This window comes from Corvus cornix, chromosome 1A, assembly GCF_000738735.6.
Source record: "Corvus cornix cornix isolate S_Up_H32 chromosome 1A, ASM73873v5, whole genome shotgun sequence".
NCBI lineage: Eukaryota > Metazoa > Chordata > Aves > Passeriformes > Corvidae > Corvus > Corvus cornix.
Genome location: NC_047057.1, coordinates 60,744,084 through 60,761,101, shown reverse-complemented (window position 1 = coordinate 60,761,101; position 17,018 = coordinate 60,744,084). Strand labels below are relative to the sequence as shown.

General features: G+C 52.7%; 1 protein-coding gene and 1 pseudogene across 1 annotated transcript; both read left to right on the top strand.

Annotated features, from left to right (window-relative positions):
• The first annotated feature begins 4,572 nt into the window (after positions 1 to 4,572).
• LOC120409617 (lactosylceramide 4-alpha-galactosyltransferase-like) lies at positions 4,573 to 8,432 on the top strand. The gene is made up of 2 exons (XM_010410304.4): positions 4,573 to 4,785; positions 6,690 to 8,432. Exon 2 carries the CDS (start codon positions 6,693 to 6,695, stop codon positions 7,824 to 7,826), a length of 1,134 nt encoding a protein of 377 aa, XP_010408606.3. The 5' UTR covers positions 4,573 to 4,785; positions 6,690 to 6,692; the 3' UTR covers positions 7,827 to 8,432.
• Positions 8,433 to 10,285: 1,853 nt separating this feature from the next.
• Positions 10,286 to 15,238, top strand: LOC120411912 (annotated as a pseudogene).
• Positions 15,239 to 17,018: the final 1,780 nt, after the last annotated feature.

Below are 17,018 nucleotides of genomic sequence, written 5' to 3'. Positions count from 1 at the left end.
CATTCCCCATCCATTAGGTTTTCACTGGAGGAGATTGGGTCAGCCAAGCAGGACCTGCTTGAACCCATGCTGACTGGGCCTGATGCCCCAGTGCTGCAGCACACATCGTGTGATTGCACTCAAGGTAATCTGTTCCATGCCCTTCTGTTACAGCAGGGATTACTGTAACAAGCATATATCAAACCAGGAGTCCTGTGGAAAGGAAATATATATGGATGGATTCTTGGTAGATGTTTCAGAGATGTTTCTTTCTCCAGCTGCACAGCCGGGGCTCTGCTCAGGAACTGCCCCCAGTCACGGGACCTGAGGGTCCTTGGTCACACAGGGAAACACAAACCAACCAATGGGAAATGAGGCTGACCAGGGGCAGGGAAAGGCCGTGTCTCCCCCCCAGGGCCCATCTCCCAGGGCTCTATGGCAGGGGGAGAGACCCCAACATCTCACCCGTTTTATTTTAATAAAGGATAATGAAAACAACTGGATAAACATAACAAGAACAGTTTCGAGTCAAAACAAGCCACCCTCCTGAGTCTTTAAATGTCCAAACAGATTCTGTGGAACATCTTAGGGCTGACAATGGGGAGACAGAAGTCTCCGGGCATGCTTTGTGTTGAAACTGAGGCAGGAGAAGGTTTAATTTCTTCCCTCCCCCGTTTCATCCCCCCCTTGGCATCGGAGAGGAATTGTAGGGAAATGGAATTGTATAGGGAAGCCATGGGGTGAAAAACGGATTAGGAATAAACTGGGGATGGGGTGAATTTAGGAAGGGGTTCATATTGGGTATAGGGCAAAAGGGGGAAGTAGGCTGTGGGTAGGAAAGTTGCTGGGATGGATATTGTTTATAATTTTGTGCATAATGGCTGCCTTTGACATGAATACCTCTAGGCCCAGTAACATTTGCTGCTTGTAAACCCTTCTTTCCTTGCACTATATCAAATTGTACAACTTCCCCATCTCCTACACTTTGCAGGTAATTTTTAGGGTTATTCCTTTTAATGGCAGTGTTATGGATGAATAAATCTTCCCCTGTATCATCTCGTGTTATAAATCCATAGTTGTTTTTTTACATTGTACTGTTTCACAGTTTCTGTGATTTTCGTTGCTATAACGCCTCCTATCACGTGCTTGCGTGTTCGTCGTGGCTGCTTGTCCCGCGTGGCCGCCGCCTCGCTGACTCCGATGTCTTGGCCGGGCCCCCGCATTGCGGCTGCTCCGCGCCCTCCGAGCACTGCTGCTCCGGCGCGTGTCTGGGCTCTGCGTGGCCCCACGCTGCCATCGCCGGCTCTGTGCCCTGTGAGCGGTTCTGCTCCACCAGCTCCACACTGCTTTGAGAGCAGCCCCGTTTCAGCTCGGCGCTGTGCGGCTTCTCGTGTCGCTGTGGAAACCGCCGCTTCTCCCTCCACAGGGCTCTCCGAGCCGTGTGGCTCAGAGCCGGCTGCCACGCCGATGCCCGGTTCCTGGCTGCTCGTGGCCCACGGCACCCGCGGCGCCTGCGGCATTGCTCCCTCACTCGCGGCCACGTGGCCGGGGACCCCGAGACAGGGATGGGGTCCGCGATAAGGCGCGCACTCCCGAGGGGGCCGGGCGCATCCAGCACAGGCACCTCCGCCAGCACAGCTGCAGTCACGCGCCACAGGGATGGCGGCCGTGCGGCCTCGGCCATGGGATAAGTATGATCCTCTGCTTTAGGGGTAATGGGACCATACAAATGCTCTTCAAGAGCTTCCCTGATTATAAGGTATGCACGGAAAGCTTCTCTTTGATCCCTTACCTTATCCCAGATCTCATCCCAGAAACACCCCTCACAAGATCCAGGAGGTTTGATATCAAAAAGTAAGTCTCGAGAAATATAGGAGAACCTTTTGAAAAGCCAGATAAAAAAATGTTCTAAATCTCCCAGTTGCATTACTTTTTTGTTTTGTTGTTCAAGGATTCCTTTTACTTCTAGATACATTTTTTTCTGTGGCTCAGAGAGCCCCATTTCCCACGATTCTTCCATAGTCCAGAGAGAATATCCAAACCAACATGAGAAGAGAGAGGTCTAGAGTGGTTATTTTACTCACAAATTTTCCTCACGGATCGGTGTCTTGCCCGCATTCCTCCACCAGTTTGTTACAGTGGGGATTACTGTAACAAGCATATATCAAACCAGGAGTCCTGTGGAAAGGAAATATATATGGATGGATTCTTGGTAGATGTTTCAGAGATGTTTATTTCTCCAGCCGCACAGCCGGGGCTCTGCTCAGGAACTGCCCCCAGTCATGGGACCTGAGGGACCTTGGCCACACAGGGAAACACAAACCAACCAATAGGGAATGAGGCTGACCAGGGGCAGGGAAACCCCGTGCCTCCCCCCCAGGGCCGTCTCCCAGGGCTCCATGGTAGGGGGAGAGACCCCAACACCCTTCCCTGGCACTGAGGTCAGGCTAACAGGCCTGTGGTTCTCCCAGTTGTCCTTCCAAGCCTTCTCACAGATGGGTGTCATGTTGGCCCACATCCAGTCACCCAGGAGCTCTCCAGTTAACCAGGACTGCTGATAAGCGATGGAGAGTGGAGTTTTGTGAGCTGCTTCACCAGCTCCCTCCATAGCCTTAGGGGGAAGGATGGCATCTCCCTAGACTTGTGGCATGTCTAGGCAGCACAGCAGCTCACTAACAACTTCCTCCTGCAGTGTGGGGACTTCATTCTGCTCCCTGTTTCTGTCTTCCAGCTCAGCGGGCTGGATATCCTGAGGATAACTGGGCTTTTGGTTAAAGGCTGAGGTCAAGAAGGCATTGAGTACCTCAGCCCTTTCCTCATCCCTGGAGGCAATGTTCCCACCCCAGCATGCAATAAAGGATGGAGAATCTCCTTGGTCTCCTTTTGTTATTAAGGTGTTTGGAAAGGCATTTTTTTCTTAACTTTTATGCCGGGGGCAGATTGACTTCTAGCTGGAGTTTTACTTTTCTCGTTTTCTCTCTGGTTAAGCTCATGACATCCTTGTAGTCTTGCTGAGTTGCCTGCCCCTTCTTCCAGAGCTGCTAAACTCTCTGTTCTTCCCTGAATCCCAGTGGAAGTTTGCTGTTCAGCCAGGCCAGCCTTCCTGAACCAGTTTACAGCACACTGGGAAGAGCTCCTACTCTGCCTATAAGACCTCCTTCCTGAGGAATGTCCAGCCTTCCTGGGCCCCTTGGCCCCTCAGGACTGCCTCCCAAGGGATTCTCTCAACCAGTGTCCCAAACAGACCAAAGCCTGTCCTCCAGAAGTCCAAGGTGCTGACCCCTTTCCTTCCTTCCTTCCACCCTCCCTCCCTTCACGGAGAATTGAAACCAAATCATGTCGAGGTCACTGTGCCCAAGATGGCCTCTGGCAACCCCACCTCCAATCAGTGCTCCTCTGTTTGCAAAGTGCACATCCCATGGGACAGCTCCCCTGCTGAGCTCGCCTGCCAGTTGTATCAGGAAGTTCTCTTCCGCATGCCTGCAGGGACCTCCTAGAGTGTCTCCTGTCTGCTGGGTTGGATTCCAGCAGACACCCTGGTAAGTAGAAGATGACACTGAGAATGTAGGCAGTGGATGATGGGGGGTCATCCATCCACCCCTTAGGCAAGTCCTTGCTCACACTCAGCACTGGTGAGACACACCTGGGGTGGGTGCCTGCTTCGGATCCCGGGATGAGTGAGCCGTGTCTGTACTACAGCAGATCCAGCAAAGGGCCACTAAGGTGAGAAGGGGACTGGAGCACACGGTGCGTGAGGGGAGGCTGGGAGAGCTCTGCTGACTTTTCTTGGACTAGAGCCGGCTGGGGTGTCTGGTCAGGGTGTGCAAACACCTGACTGAAGGCGGGTGGGTAAAGGACACAAGCAAGACCCTCCCTCTGTTCAATGCAGAGATGGGAGGAGACACAATGGGCACAAATTGAGCTGTGGGAAGCTAGAATGAAAGGAATGGAGGTGAAACACTGCATCAGGTTAGCCCAGAGCGGTTCTGCAGTCTCTGTGCTGGGACAAGGATGGTCACGAGTCCATCCATGGTGCTGCTGTGCATGGAAGGATCTGGGGAGAGGAGAGGGGTGTGGGGACGCTACAGAGCAATATTTCTTTCAGGCAGCTGAGGGGGAATTGCAGTAAACCCTACATTTAGTGGCTGCACTGATAAAGGTGGGATTTTATGAATGTGCCAGCGTGTCTCGTGCAAGGGAAAGTCAGCCAGCCTTGATCACTAGGGGCAAGGGGGAAGAGTGATAGAATGAGGGACACCTGAACGTGGTGGCAAAGTCTTCAGTGAGGTCCCTGGCTTATTAGGGAGTATTCCCTAATGAATGAGTGAAGTGTTTGGTCCAAAGAGTGTGTTTCCAAAGGAGCATTCCGTACTTTGGCCTTGGGGTGGGAGCAGGCAGCTCTATGGAAGGGTCAGCTCAGTTACTGTGGCAGCCCCAGAAGCAGCGCGAGCACTGGGAATTCTTAGCAAAGGAGAAGAAAACAAAACCAGCCGTTTTCCTGCCACAGTCTAAAGTGTAGTGGCAATGGGGTCTGAATTTCCGCCGTTTTTTTCACTATTTCTTTATGATTATATTGGTCCTTTGCAGGACTACGTACATGCTCTTTATGAGCTACTCGCTGGCTCAATGCGTGATGTCACATCCTTCTTTATTGTCTTTTTCCACGTATTCAGACTTTTTCTCTCTTCATTTCAGAAGAAGGAAGTGCCAGACCATAGAGTTGCAGGCACTCTCACAGACCCCAACCTCTTAAAACTCTTCTCCAGCTGAGCAGTGTATTCTGACGTGTCTTGAAGTCAGGGACCGGTGAGTAGTATTTGCAGTTTCTATGGAATGGTGCTTGTGATTTCAGAGGAAGAGGGAGAGCCAGGTTCCTGTGTTTGTTTTGTCAAAGAAATGCACTGGCTAATGCAGTGTCTAAAGCATTGTCTTACCTGCTCCACAAGCAGAAATGTATTTCTGACTTCACAGAGATGTGACGGTAGTAAAGTTCTGTCTTTTGCTCAAAATGCGCCAGTAACATTGAACCTTGCTTGTGGTTAGAGTGGCGCTTTCCTGCCCCTCTAGGGCACAGGAACTTCCCCCCAAGCCTCTACCGCTTTCTCTTCTTGCGCCTGCAAGGCAAACAATGATTTACAGGGTTCAACCGCTGCAGTGTGGAGGGTGGGGAATGGAAAGGGTCTGTAAAAGACTGGGTGGGTTGGTTTTTGCTGCCTACAACACCGGCAGCACACGCTGGCATTTCTGTGCAGGAGAAAACCTTCTGGGGATCCAAAGCTGATGCTTTGTCTGTCGGCTGCCTCTCCTCTGTCCCCCGGCCCCAGTGCCTGGTGCACACTGGTGGCTCCATGCTCTGACATTTGGATGCCTCCCAGGGTGGCTGACAAGTCGTTAATGGCCACGGGGAAGCTCCGTATGTGACACAGGCACAGTGATCGAGGGGCAGTGACAAATGGGGCTGTGTCAGCTGGGTTCTCTATCCCATTCCCTGCCTCTTTGCTTACAGCTGTTCGATTAAAGCTTTTCCTGTTTCCCAAACCTTTCTGTCCTGGAGCGTGGGGCTTTGGAGATGGAGCTCAGGGAGGCAGGAGAAATGATGGAATCCTTTAGGATGGAAGAGACCTCTGAGATGCCTGGCTCCAGCCCCAAAGCTCTCTCTGCCCAGTCCACCAGTAAGCCTAAGTGCCACACCTACACGTCTGTCAAATACCTCCAGGGATGGTGGCTCCACCACTTTCCCGGGCAGTCTCTGCCAAGGTCTGGTAACTCTTCCAGGAGTAAAATTCTGAGTAATGTCCACTCTAACCTCCCTTGGCACAACTTGAGGCCATTTCCTCTGGTCCTTAATGCCACAACCTTCCTCTCTGCTTCTTCATGTGCTCTTGCTCGTGGGCCTTTGGGGCTCGCTTGTGGGCACAGGAGGTGCTGCTTCTACTGCCCTTCACTTTAAGGAGAGGCAAGGGCAGCAGTGCTGATGCTAACGCTGAGGATGGAGCTAGACTGACTTATCTGTTTGTTGCTGCCTCATTAATAATCTCTTCCTCTCCATCCCTCCCTTTTGCCAGAAGAAGAGAGGAAGTAAGGGTAGGAGGGATTGCCTGTCCACCACCAGGATCCACTGGCAGAGCTGAGCAGGTCAGAGCCAGCGTGGCCCATGCAGGGTTGGGAAGCAGCCTTGGAACTCCCTTTACTAAGGCAGTTCTTGTCCTTCTTTGTCTGCATCTGCCTCCAGAGCTGCCTTGTATCCATTCCTTTCCCACTCTCCATCCATCCTGCCAGGCTATAATGCCATGAACAATGAGCCAGGCTCTCAGCAGTGGGGCAGGTGGTTGGTTTAGAAAGGCAGCAGCTGCCAGGTCAGCAACCTGGGAGACTGAGGCTTGTGTTTGCTTTGGGGGAAGGACATGGTGTGTATCAGGAGAAAACAACTCCCCTCACGACCAACACCTGTCCCTGGGCAGTGTCTGTTGACAGGGCTCCAGGAGTGGTCATAAGGAGCATTCCTATTTCCTCCTGCCAGGGGCTTTGCGTACGTGTCCCATGTCTCGTGTTCACAGGGACCTGAAGTTCTAGAGGTGACAGATGAGGTCTCTAATGGTGTTCCCAGGGTTTGTTATTCACTGAGGTGAAGGTGGGACACACCTGTGAAGGAAGGCTCATACTGCGCTGCCTCGCCTGTCAGGGTTTTTCTCTTCTTTCCTTCCTTTCAGATCATGATGGCTGTCTCAGGAGAGCAGGCTCCGGCTGGAGAGAGAATGCTCAGGATGCCCAGCTGCCTCCTAAAGCTGACCAGGGTGGTGCTGAGCCACAAGCCCTGGGCACTGTTTATCCTCATCGTTGCATTCGTATCCTTTGTCTACCACAAGTTGCACTGGGGCATCTGGGAGGACCCAAACAGCAGAGGCCACCCCTACGGCTTGTCAGCTGAAATCAGCTGTGCTCACTATGTGCCTTCTTCCCTCAACATTGCTGCTGGGCCCTCTCCTTCCACAGGGAATGTGTTTTTTGTGGAGACATCAGAGCAAACTACCCCAAGTTACCTGTTCTCGTGCTCTGTGGAGTCAGCAGCCAGGGCACACCCTGGGTCAAGGGTCACGGTCCTCATGAAAGGCATGGCCAAAGGGAACACCTCCTTACCCAAGCACTGGGCTTTCTCCTTGCTGAGCTGCTTCCCCAACGTGGAAATCCAGCCCCTGGACTTGACAGAGCTCTTTTCTGGAACGCCTCTGGCACAGTGGTACTTGCAGCCTCAGCGCTACCAGGAGCCTCATTTTTTAGCCGTTCTGTCTGATGCCTGCAGGATTGTCCTCATGTGGAAATTTGGTGGCATCTACCTGGATACAGACTTCATTGTGCTTAAGAACTTGCAGAACCTCACCAATGCCCTTGGGATCCAGAGTGAAGACGTACTGAATGGGGCTTTTCTGTCCTTTAAGCCCAAGCACGAGTTCATGGAACTTTGCATGCAGGACTTTGTGCAGAACTACAATGGCTGGGTCTGGGGGCGCCAGGGCCCAGAGCTCCTAACTCGTGTCTTCAAGAAATGGTGCTCCCTCAGAACTATCAAGAGCATGAGCTGCAAAGGTGTGAGTGCTCTTGCCCCAGAAGCTGTGTATCCTATTCCCTGGCAGGACTGGAAGAAGCTGTTTGAGGCAGTCAGTGCCTTGGAGCTTCACAAACTCCTTGAGCACACCTATGCAGTGCACATATGGAACAAACTGAGCCACGGGACCAAGTTAGAGATCCCATCCCAGGCTCTGCTGGCTCAGCTCTATTCCCAGTTCTGCCCCGCCACCTATGCAAAGATGAAACAGGACTCTGAAGAGTGGGCAAGGCGTGCAGTGTGACCTGTGGGCCCTTGGCTGCAGGGATGCTCCCCAGACTGAAGGAAGCCGAGTGCCTTTGACCTTCCCCAGAGTTGCTTTCTAGACCCCAGCTCAGGTTTTCTGTGTGACACCTCTGTGCTTTTGTACCATTCCTGATACCTGCCTCAGATCCTTTGTGTTTCATTTACATTTACAGCAGAACCTGTACATTCCTTTCACTGGAATATTGAGCCCCTTGTGGACGTCCAGAGGGAGACATGTCCACATCAGTCAAAGGACCAAGTCCAGGACTCAGACCAGTATGCCCAGCGACAAAAATAAGATAGCAGAAGCATGTGAAGGTTGGAAAAGACCTCCAAGATCATTGAGTCCAACCTTTAATTCAGTATCACCACACCCACTAGTCATTATCCCAAAGTGCCCTGTGTACTCTTTTTTTGGAGCACTTCCACGGATGGTGACTCCACCACTTCCCCGGGGAGCTTGTGGCACACAGTGCTGAAGCATGCTGACATTTTTCCTCACATCCAAGCTGAACCTACCTTGGTGCAGGGAGTGCTGCATCCAGCCCTGGGATCCAGCACAGGAAGGACAGGGAGCTGCTGGAGCCAGTCCAGAGCAGGGACACCAAGGGGAGCAGAGGGATGGAGCAGCTCTGCTGGGAGGAAAGGCTGAGGGAACTGGGATTGTTCAGCCTGGAGAAGGGAAGGCTTTGGGGTGACCTCATTGTGGCCTTGCAGTGCCTGAAGGGAGCCCACAGGAAAGATGGAGAGAGACTCTTGACAAGGGCCTGGAGTGACAGGGCAAGGGGGAATGGCTTCACACTGACAGAGAGCAGGTTTAGATTGCATATGAGGCAGAAATTGTTCCCAGTGAGGGTGCTGAGGCCCTGGTGCACGTTGCCCAGAGAAGCTGTGGCTGCCCCATTCCTGGCAGTGTCCAAGGCCAGGCTGGATGGGACTCTGAGACACCTGGGATAATAGTGGAAGGTGTCCCTGCCCATGGCAGGAGCGGTGGAACGAGATGATCTTTACTGTCCTTTCCAACCCAAACCCTTCTTTTCATTTCCCCTCGTCCTGTCCCTTGTTCCCTGGGAGCAGAGCCTGACACCCCCCTGGCTGCACCCTCCTGTCAGGGAGCTGTAGAGAGTGAGAGGGTCCCCCCCGAGCCTCTTCTCCTCCAGGTTAAACACCCCCAGCTCCCTGAGCCGCTCCTCATCAGACTTGTGCTCCAGCCCCTTCCCCAGCTCCGTTCCCTTCCCCAGACTCACTCCAGCCCCTCAGTGTCCATCTTGCAGTGACAGGCCCAGAACAGGACACAGCACTTGGGGTGAGGCCTCACCAGTGCCCATGACAGGGGACAGCCACTGCCCTGGTCCTGCTGGCCACACTGTTGCTGACCCGGCCCAGGAGCCATTGGCCTTCTTGCCCATCTGGGCACACGCTGTGGACCAGCAGCCCCAGGCCCTTTCCTCTGGGGCTCCTTCCAGCCGCTCTTCCCCAGCCTGGAGCTGCTGGGGGTTGTTGTGACCCAGGGGCAGGACCCAGCACTTGGCCTTGTTGAACCTCAAAGATATGAAACAGGACTGGCCCTGAAAGTGGGCCCAGGGGCACAGCACCAGTGACCCACTGCCAGCTGGATTAACTCCACCACCACTCTCTGTGCTTGGCCATCCAGGCAGCTTTTCCTCAGCAAACGGGGAACCTGTTAAAGCCATGGGCTGCCAGCACAATGCTCTCCAGGAGAACACTGTGGGAGACAGTGATCAAAGGCTTTACTGAAGGCCCAGGTACACGACACCCATAGCCTTTCCCCATCCATGAGGTGTTCATAGGAGGAGATTGGGTCAGCCAAGCAGGACCTGCTTGAACCCATGCTGACTGGGCCTGATGCCCCAGTGGTGCAGCACACATCGTGTGATTGCACTCAAGGTAATCTGTTCCATGCCCTTCCGTGGCACTGAGGTCAGGCTGACAGGCCTGTGGTTCTCCCAGTTGTCCTTCCAAGCCTTCTCACAGATGGGTGTCACGTTGGCCCACATCCAGTCACCCAGGAGCTCTCCAGTTAACCAGGACTGCTGATAAGCGATGGAGAGTGGAGTTTTGTGAGCTGCTTCACCAGCTCCCTCCATAGCCTTAGGGGGAAGGATGGCATCTCCCTAGACTTGTGCATGTCTAGGCAGCACAGCAGCTCACTAACAACTTCCTCCTGCAGTGTGGGGACTTCATTCTGCTCCCTGTTTCTGTCTTCCAGCTCAGCAGGCTGGATATCCTGAGGATAACTGGGCTTTTGGTTAAAGGCTGAGGTCAAGAAGGCATTGAGTACCTCAGCCCTTTCCTCATCCCTGGAGGCAATGTTCCCACCCCAGCATGCAATAAAGGATGGAGAATCTCCTTGGTCTCCTTTTGTTATTAAGGTGTTTGGAAAGGCATTTTTTTCTAACTTTTATGCGGGGGCAGATTGACTTCTAGCTGGAGTTTTACTTTTCTCGTTTTCTCTCTGGTTAAGCTCATGACATCCTTGTAGTCTTGCTGAGTTGCCTGCCCCTTCTTCCAGAGCTGCTAAACTCTCTGTTCTTCCCTGAATCCCAGTGGAAGTTTGCTGTTCAGCCAGGCCAGCCTTCCCTGAACCAGTTTACAGCACACTGGGAAGAGCTCCTACTCTGCCTATAAGACCTCCTTCCTGAGGAATGTCCAGCCTTCCTGGGCCCCTTGGCCCCTCAGGACTGCTTCCCAAGGGATTCTCTCAACCAGTGTCCTGAACAGACCAAAGCCTGTCCTCCAGAAGTCCAAGGTGCTGACCCCCTTCCTTCCTTCCACCCTCCCTCCCTTCACGGAGAATTGAAACCAAATCATGTCACGGTCACTGTGCCCAAGATGGCCTCTGGTAACCCCACCTCCAATCAGTGCTCCTCTGTTTGCAAAGTGCACATCCCATGGGACAGCTCCCCTGCTGAGCTCGCCTGCCAGTTGTATCAGGAAGTTCTCTTCCGCATGCTGCAGGGACCTCCTAGAGTGTCTCCTGTCTGCTGGGTTGGATTCCAGCAGACACCTGGTAAGTAGAAGATGACACTGAGAATGTAGGCAGTGGATGATGGGGGGTCATCCATCTACCCCTTAGGCAAGTCCTTGCTCACCACTCAGCACTGGTGAGACACACCTGGGGTGGGTGCTGCTTCTGGGATCCTGGGATGAGTGAGCCGTGTCCGTACTGCAGCAGATCCAGCAAAGGGCCACTAAGGTGAGAAGGGGACTGGAGCACACGGTGCGTGAGGGGAGGCTGGGAGAGCTCTGCTGACTTTTCTTGGACTAGAGCCGGCTGGGGTGTCTGGTCAGGGTGTGCAAACACCTGACTGAAGGCGGGTGGGTAAAGGACACAAGCAAGACCCTCCTCTGTTCAATGCAGAGATGGGAGGAGACACAATGGGCACAAATTGAGCTGTGGGAAGCTAGAATGAAAGGAATGGAGGTGAAACACTGGATCGGGTAGCCCAGAGCGGTTCTGCAGTCTCTGTGCTGGGACAAGGATGGTCACGAGTCCATCCATGGTGCTGCTGTGCATGGAAGGATCTGGGGAGAGGAGAGGGGTGTGGGACGCTACAGAGCAATATTTCTTTCAGGCAGCTGAGGGGGAATTGCAGTAAACCCTACATTTAGTGGCTGCACTGATAAAGGTGGGATTTTATGAATGTGCCAGCGTGTCTCGTGCAAGGGAAAGTCAGCCAGCCTTGATCACAGGGGCAAGGGGGAAGAGTCATAGAATGAGGGACACCTGAACGTGGTGGCAAAGTCCTTCAGTGAGGTCCCTGGCTTATTAGGGAGTATTCCCTAATGAATGAGTGAAGTGTTTGGTCCAAAGAGTGTGTTTCCAAAGGAGCATTCCGTACTTTGGCCTTGGGGTGGGAGCAGGCAGCTCTATGGAAGGGTCAGCTCAGTTACTGTGGCAGCCCCAGAAGCAGCGCGAGCACTGGGAATTCTTAGCAAAGGAGAAGAAAACAAAACCAGCCGTTTTCCTGCCACAGTCTAAAGTGTAGTGGCAATGGGGTCTGAATTTCCGCCGTTTTTTTCACTATTTCTTTATGATTATATTGGTCCTTTGCAGGACTACGTACATGCTCTTTATGAGCTACTCGCTGGCTCAATGCGTGATGTCACATCCTTCTTTATTGTCTTTTTCCACGTATTCAGACTTTTTCTCTCTTCATTTCAGAAGAAGGAAGTGCCAGACCATAGAGTTGCAGGCACTCTCACAGACCCCAACCTCTTAAAACTCTTCTCCAGCTGAGCAGTGTATTCTGACGTGTCTTGAAGTCAGGGACCGGTGAGTAGTATTTGCAGTTTCTATGGAATGGTGCTTGTGATTTCAGAGGAAGAGGGAGAGCCAGGCTTCCTGTGTTTGTTTTGTCAAAGAAATGCACTGGCTAATGCAGTGTCTAAAGCATTGTCTTACCTGCTCCACAAGCAGAAATGTATTTCTGACTTCACAGAGATGTGACGGTAGTAAAGTTCTGTCTTTTGCTCAAAATGCGCCAGTAACATTGAACCTTGCTTGTGGTTAGAGTGGCGCTTTCCTGCCCCTTTAGGGCACAGGAACTTCCCCCCAAGCCTCTACCGCTTTCTCTTCTTGCGCCTGCAAGGCAAACAATGATTTACAGGGTTCAACCGCTGCAGTGTGGAGGGTGGGGAATGGAAAGGGTCTGTAAAAGGACTGGGTGGGTTGGTTTTTGCTGCCTACAACACCGGCAGCACACGCTGGCATTTCTGTGCAGGAGAAAACCTTCTGGGGATCCAAAGCTGATGCTTTGGTCTGTCGGCTGCCTCTCCTCTGTCCCCCGGCCCCAGTGCCTGGTGCACACTGGTGGCTCCCATGCTCTGACATTTGGATGCCTCCCAGGGTGGCTGACAAGTCGTTAATGGCCACGGGGAAGCTCCGTATGTGACACAGGCACAGTGATCGAGGGCAGTGACAAATGGGGGCTGTGTCAGCTGGGTTCTCTATCCCATTCCCTGCCTCTTTGCTTACAGCTGTTGGATTAAAGCTTTTCCTGTTTCCCCAAACCTTTCTGTCCTGGAGCGTGGGGCTTTGGAGATGGAGCTCAGGGAGGCAGGAGAAATGATGGAATCCTTTAGGATGGAAGAGACCTCTGAGATGCCTGGCTCCAGCCCCAAAGCTCTCTCTGCCCAGTCCACCAGTAAGCCTAAGTGCCACACCTACACGTCTGTCAAATACCTCCAGGGATGGTGGCTCCACCACTTTCCCGGGCAGTCTCTGCCAAGGTCTGGTAACTCTTCCAGGAGTAAAATTCTGAGTAATGTCCACTCTAACCTCCCTTGGCACAACTTGAGGCCATTTCCTCTGGTCCTTAATGCCACAACCTTCCTCTCTGCTTCTTCATGTGCTCTTGCTCGTGGGCCTTTGGGGCTCGCTTGTGGGCACAGGAGGTGCTGCTTCTACTGCCCTTCACTTTAAGGAGAGGCAAGGGCAGCAGTGCTGATGCTAACGCTGAGGATGGAGCTAGACTGACTTATCTGTTTGTTGCTGCCTCATTAATAATCTCTTCCTCTCCATCCCTCCCTTTTTGCCAGAAGAAGAGAGGAAGTAAGGGTAGGAGGATTGCCTGTCCACCACCAGGATCCACTGGCAGAGCTGAGCAGGTCAGAGCCAGCGTGGCCCATGCAGGTTGGGAAGCAGCCTTGGAACTCCCTTTACTAAGGCAGTTCTTGTCCTTCTTTGTCTGCATCTGCCTCCAGAGCTGCCTTGTATCCATTCCTTTCCCACTCTCCATCCATCCTGCCAGGCTATAATGCCATGAACAATGAGCCAGGCTCTCAGCAGTGGGGCAGGTGGTTGGTTTAGAAAGGCAGCAGCTGCCAGGTCAGCAACCTGGGAGACTGAGGCTTGTGTTTGCTTTGGGGGAAGGACATGGTGTGTATCAGGAGAAAACAACTCCCCTCACGACCAACACCTGTCCCTGGGCAGTGTCTGTTGACAGGGCTCCAGGAGTGGGTCATAAGGAGCATTCCTATTTCCTCCTGCCAGGGGCTTTGCGTACGTGTCCCATGTCTCGTGTTCACAGGGACCTGAAGTTCTAGAGGTGACAGATGAGGTCTCTAATGGTGTTCCCAGGGTTGTTATTCACTGAGGTGAAGGTGGGGACACACCTGTGGAAGGAAGGGCTCATACTGCGCTGCCTCGCCTGTCAGGGTTTTTTCTCTTCTTTCCTTCCTTTCAGATCATGATGGCTGTCTCAGGAGAGCAGGCTCCGGCTGGAGAGAGAATGCTCAGGATGCCCAGCTGCCTCCTAAAGCTGACCAGGGTGGTGCTGAGCCACAAGCCCTGGGCACTGTTTATCCTCATCGTTACGTTCATATCCTTTGTCTACCACAAGTTGCACTGGGGCATCTGGGAGGACCCAAACAGCAGAGGCCACCCCTACGGCTTGTCAGCTGAAATCAGCTGTGCTCACTATGTGCCTTCTTCCCTCAACATTGCTGGCTGGGCCCTCTCCTTCCACAGGGAATGTGTTTTTTTGTGGAGACATCAGAGCAAACTACCCCAAGTTACCTGTTCTCGTGCTCTGTGGAGTCAGCAGCCAGGGCACACCCTGGGTCAAGGGTCACGTCCTCATGAAAGGCATGGCCAAAGGGAACACCTCCTTACCCAAGCACTGGGCTTTCTCCTTGCTGAGCTGCTTCCCCAACGTGGAAATCCAGCCCCTGGACTTGACAGAGCTCTTTTCTGGAACGCCTCTGGCACAGTGGTACTTGCAGCCTCAGCGCTACCAGGAGCCTCACATTTTAGCCGTTCTGTCTGATGCCTGCAGGATTGTCCTCATGTGGAAATTTGGTGGCATCTACCTGGATACAGACTTCATTGTGCTTAAGAACTTGCAGAACCTCACCAATGCCCTTGGGATCCAGAGTGAAGACGTACTGAATGGGGCTTTTCTGTCCTTTAAGCCCAAGCACGAGTTCATGGAACTTTGCATGCAGGACTTTGTGCAGAACTACAATGGCTGGGTCGTGGGGGCGCCAGGGCCCAGAGCTCCTAACTCGTGTCTTCAAGAAATGGTGCTCCCTCAGAACTATCAAGAGCATGAGCTGCAAAGGTGTGAGTGCTCTTGCCCCAGAAGCTGTGTATCCTATTCCCTGGCAGGACTGGAAGAAGCTGTTTGAGGCAGTCAGTGCCTTGGAGCTTTCACAAACTCCTTGAGCACACCTATGCAGTGCACATATGGAACAAAACTGAGCCACGGGACCAAGTTAGAGATCCCATCCCAGGCTCTGCTGGCTCAGCTCTATTCCCAGTTCTGCCCCGCCACCTATGCAAAGATGAAACAGGACTCTGAAGAGTGGGCAAGGCGTTGCAGTGTGACCTGTGGGCCCTTGGCTGCAGGGATGCTCCCCAGACTGAAGGAAGCCGAGTGCCTTTGACCTTCCCCAGAGTTGCTTTCTAGACCCCAGCTCAGGTTTTCTGTGTGACACCTCTGTGCTTTTGTACCATTCCTGATACCTGCCTCAGATCCTTTGTGTTTCAATGTACAGAAGAACGTGTGTTCAGCCTCTCTTGCTGTCCTTCAGGGCCAGAGAAAGGTTTAACTTGTCCATCAGTGTCTCTCGGTTGTTCCTCTCCTAGTGTTCTCCAATGGCTCCTCCTTGTAACCCGGTCTGAGCAGCACATTGTGATCTTTCAACAGCTGTAGGAACCCCTGCCTTGCTCTCTATAGTATTTGAAAATTTCACGGAATATTCTGAGTTGGAAGACACCCATAATGATCATTGAATCCAACCCCTGTCCCTGCCAGGGGATGGGACACCCCAACAATCGTGCCCTGTGCATGAGAGCATTGTCCTTGGGGCTGTGTCCATTCCTGGGGGACCCTGTTCAATGCCCCACCACCCTCTGGGGGAAGAACCTTTTCCTGATATCCAGCCTAACCCTCCCTGACACAGCTCCAGCCGTTCCCTCAGGTCCTGTCCCTGGTCACACAGAGCAGAGATCAGTGCCTGCCCCTCCTCTTCCCCAGGTGAGGAAGCTGCAGAACTGCTGTGAGCTCTGACCTCAGTCTCCTCCTCTCCAGCTGAACAGACCAAGTGCCCTCAGCTGCTCCTCGTGTGGCTTCCCCTCCAGGCCCTTCACCATCTTCACGTCCCTTCTTTGGACACTCTCTAACAGCTTTAGATCTTTCTTGTATTGTGGTACTCAAAACCACACACAATATTCGAGGTGAGGCTGCCCCAGCCCAGAGCAGAGCAGGACATTCCCTCCCTGGCCTGGCCAGCGATGCTGGGCCTGGTGCCCTCAGGACAGGGATGTCCCTCCTGGCTCCAGGCCACTGGTGACTCATGTCCAACTGGCCACTGACCAGGACCCTCAGGACCCTTTCCACAGCACTGCTCTCCAGCCTCTCATTCCCCAGTCTGTCTGTACATCCAAGGCTGTCCCATCCCAGGTGCAGAACCCAGCCCTTGTCTTTGTTAAACTTTACACAGTTGGTGATTGCCCAGCCCTGTCATTTTTCCAAGGCTCTCCGCAGGGCCTTTTTGCCCTCCAGGGAGTCAACAGCTCCTCCCAGTTTTGTATCATCTGCAAGCTTACTTAGTATCCCTTCCAGTCCTGCATTCAAGCTGTTTATGAGGATTTTTAAGAGAACTGGGCCTAAGATGGTGCCCTGTGGAACCCCACAGGTGACAGGCCGCCAGTCTGATGTCACCCCGGTTACTGTCACTTTTTGTGCTTGACCTGTGAGCAAGTTGCTCACCCATCACACGATGTGTTTATCCAGCTGCGGGCTGCACACTGAGATAGATGATATCCAAAGCTTTACTGAAATCCAAAAAGATTACATCTACTGACATTTCTTGATCAGATGGGCGGGTTACCTTAGTATGAAAAGAAATTAGTTTTGATAAACACGATTTTCCTCTCATAAAGCTGTGCTGGCTGTGACCAATGACTGTGTTGTCCTTCAGGTGTTTTTCAATACTTCCCAGAATAATCATCATCATCTTCATAATTTTACCAGGCACTGGAGTGAGACTGATAGCCCTGTAGCTTCCAGGGTTATCCTTCTTGCCCTCTTTGAAAACTGGGACCTCTTCAAATTCCCACAACTTTTCAAAAATCATCAAGAGATGCCTCGTGATGACATCAGCCAGCTCTTTATGTATTCTCAGATTAATCCCCTCACACCCCAAAGACTTATAGGGATCT

Excerpts from the sequence above, each read along its gene's own strand:
- LOC120409617 (XM_010410304.4), top strand. The coding sequence starts at position 6,693 with ATGATGGCTGTCTCAGGAGAGCAGGCTCCGGCTGGAGAGAGAATGCTC.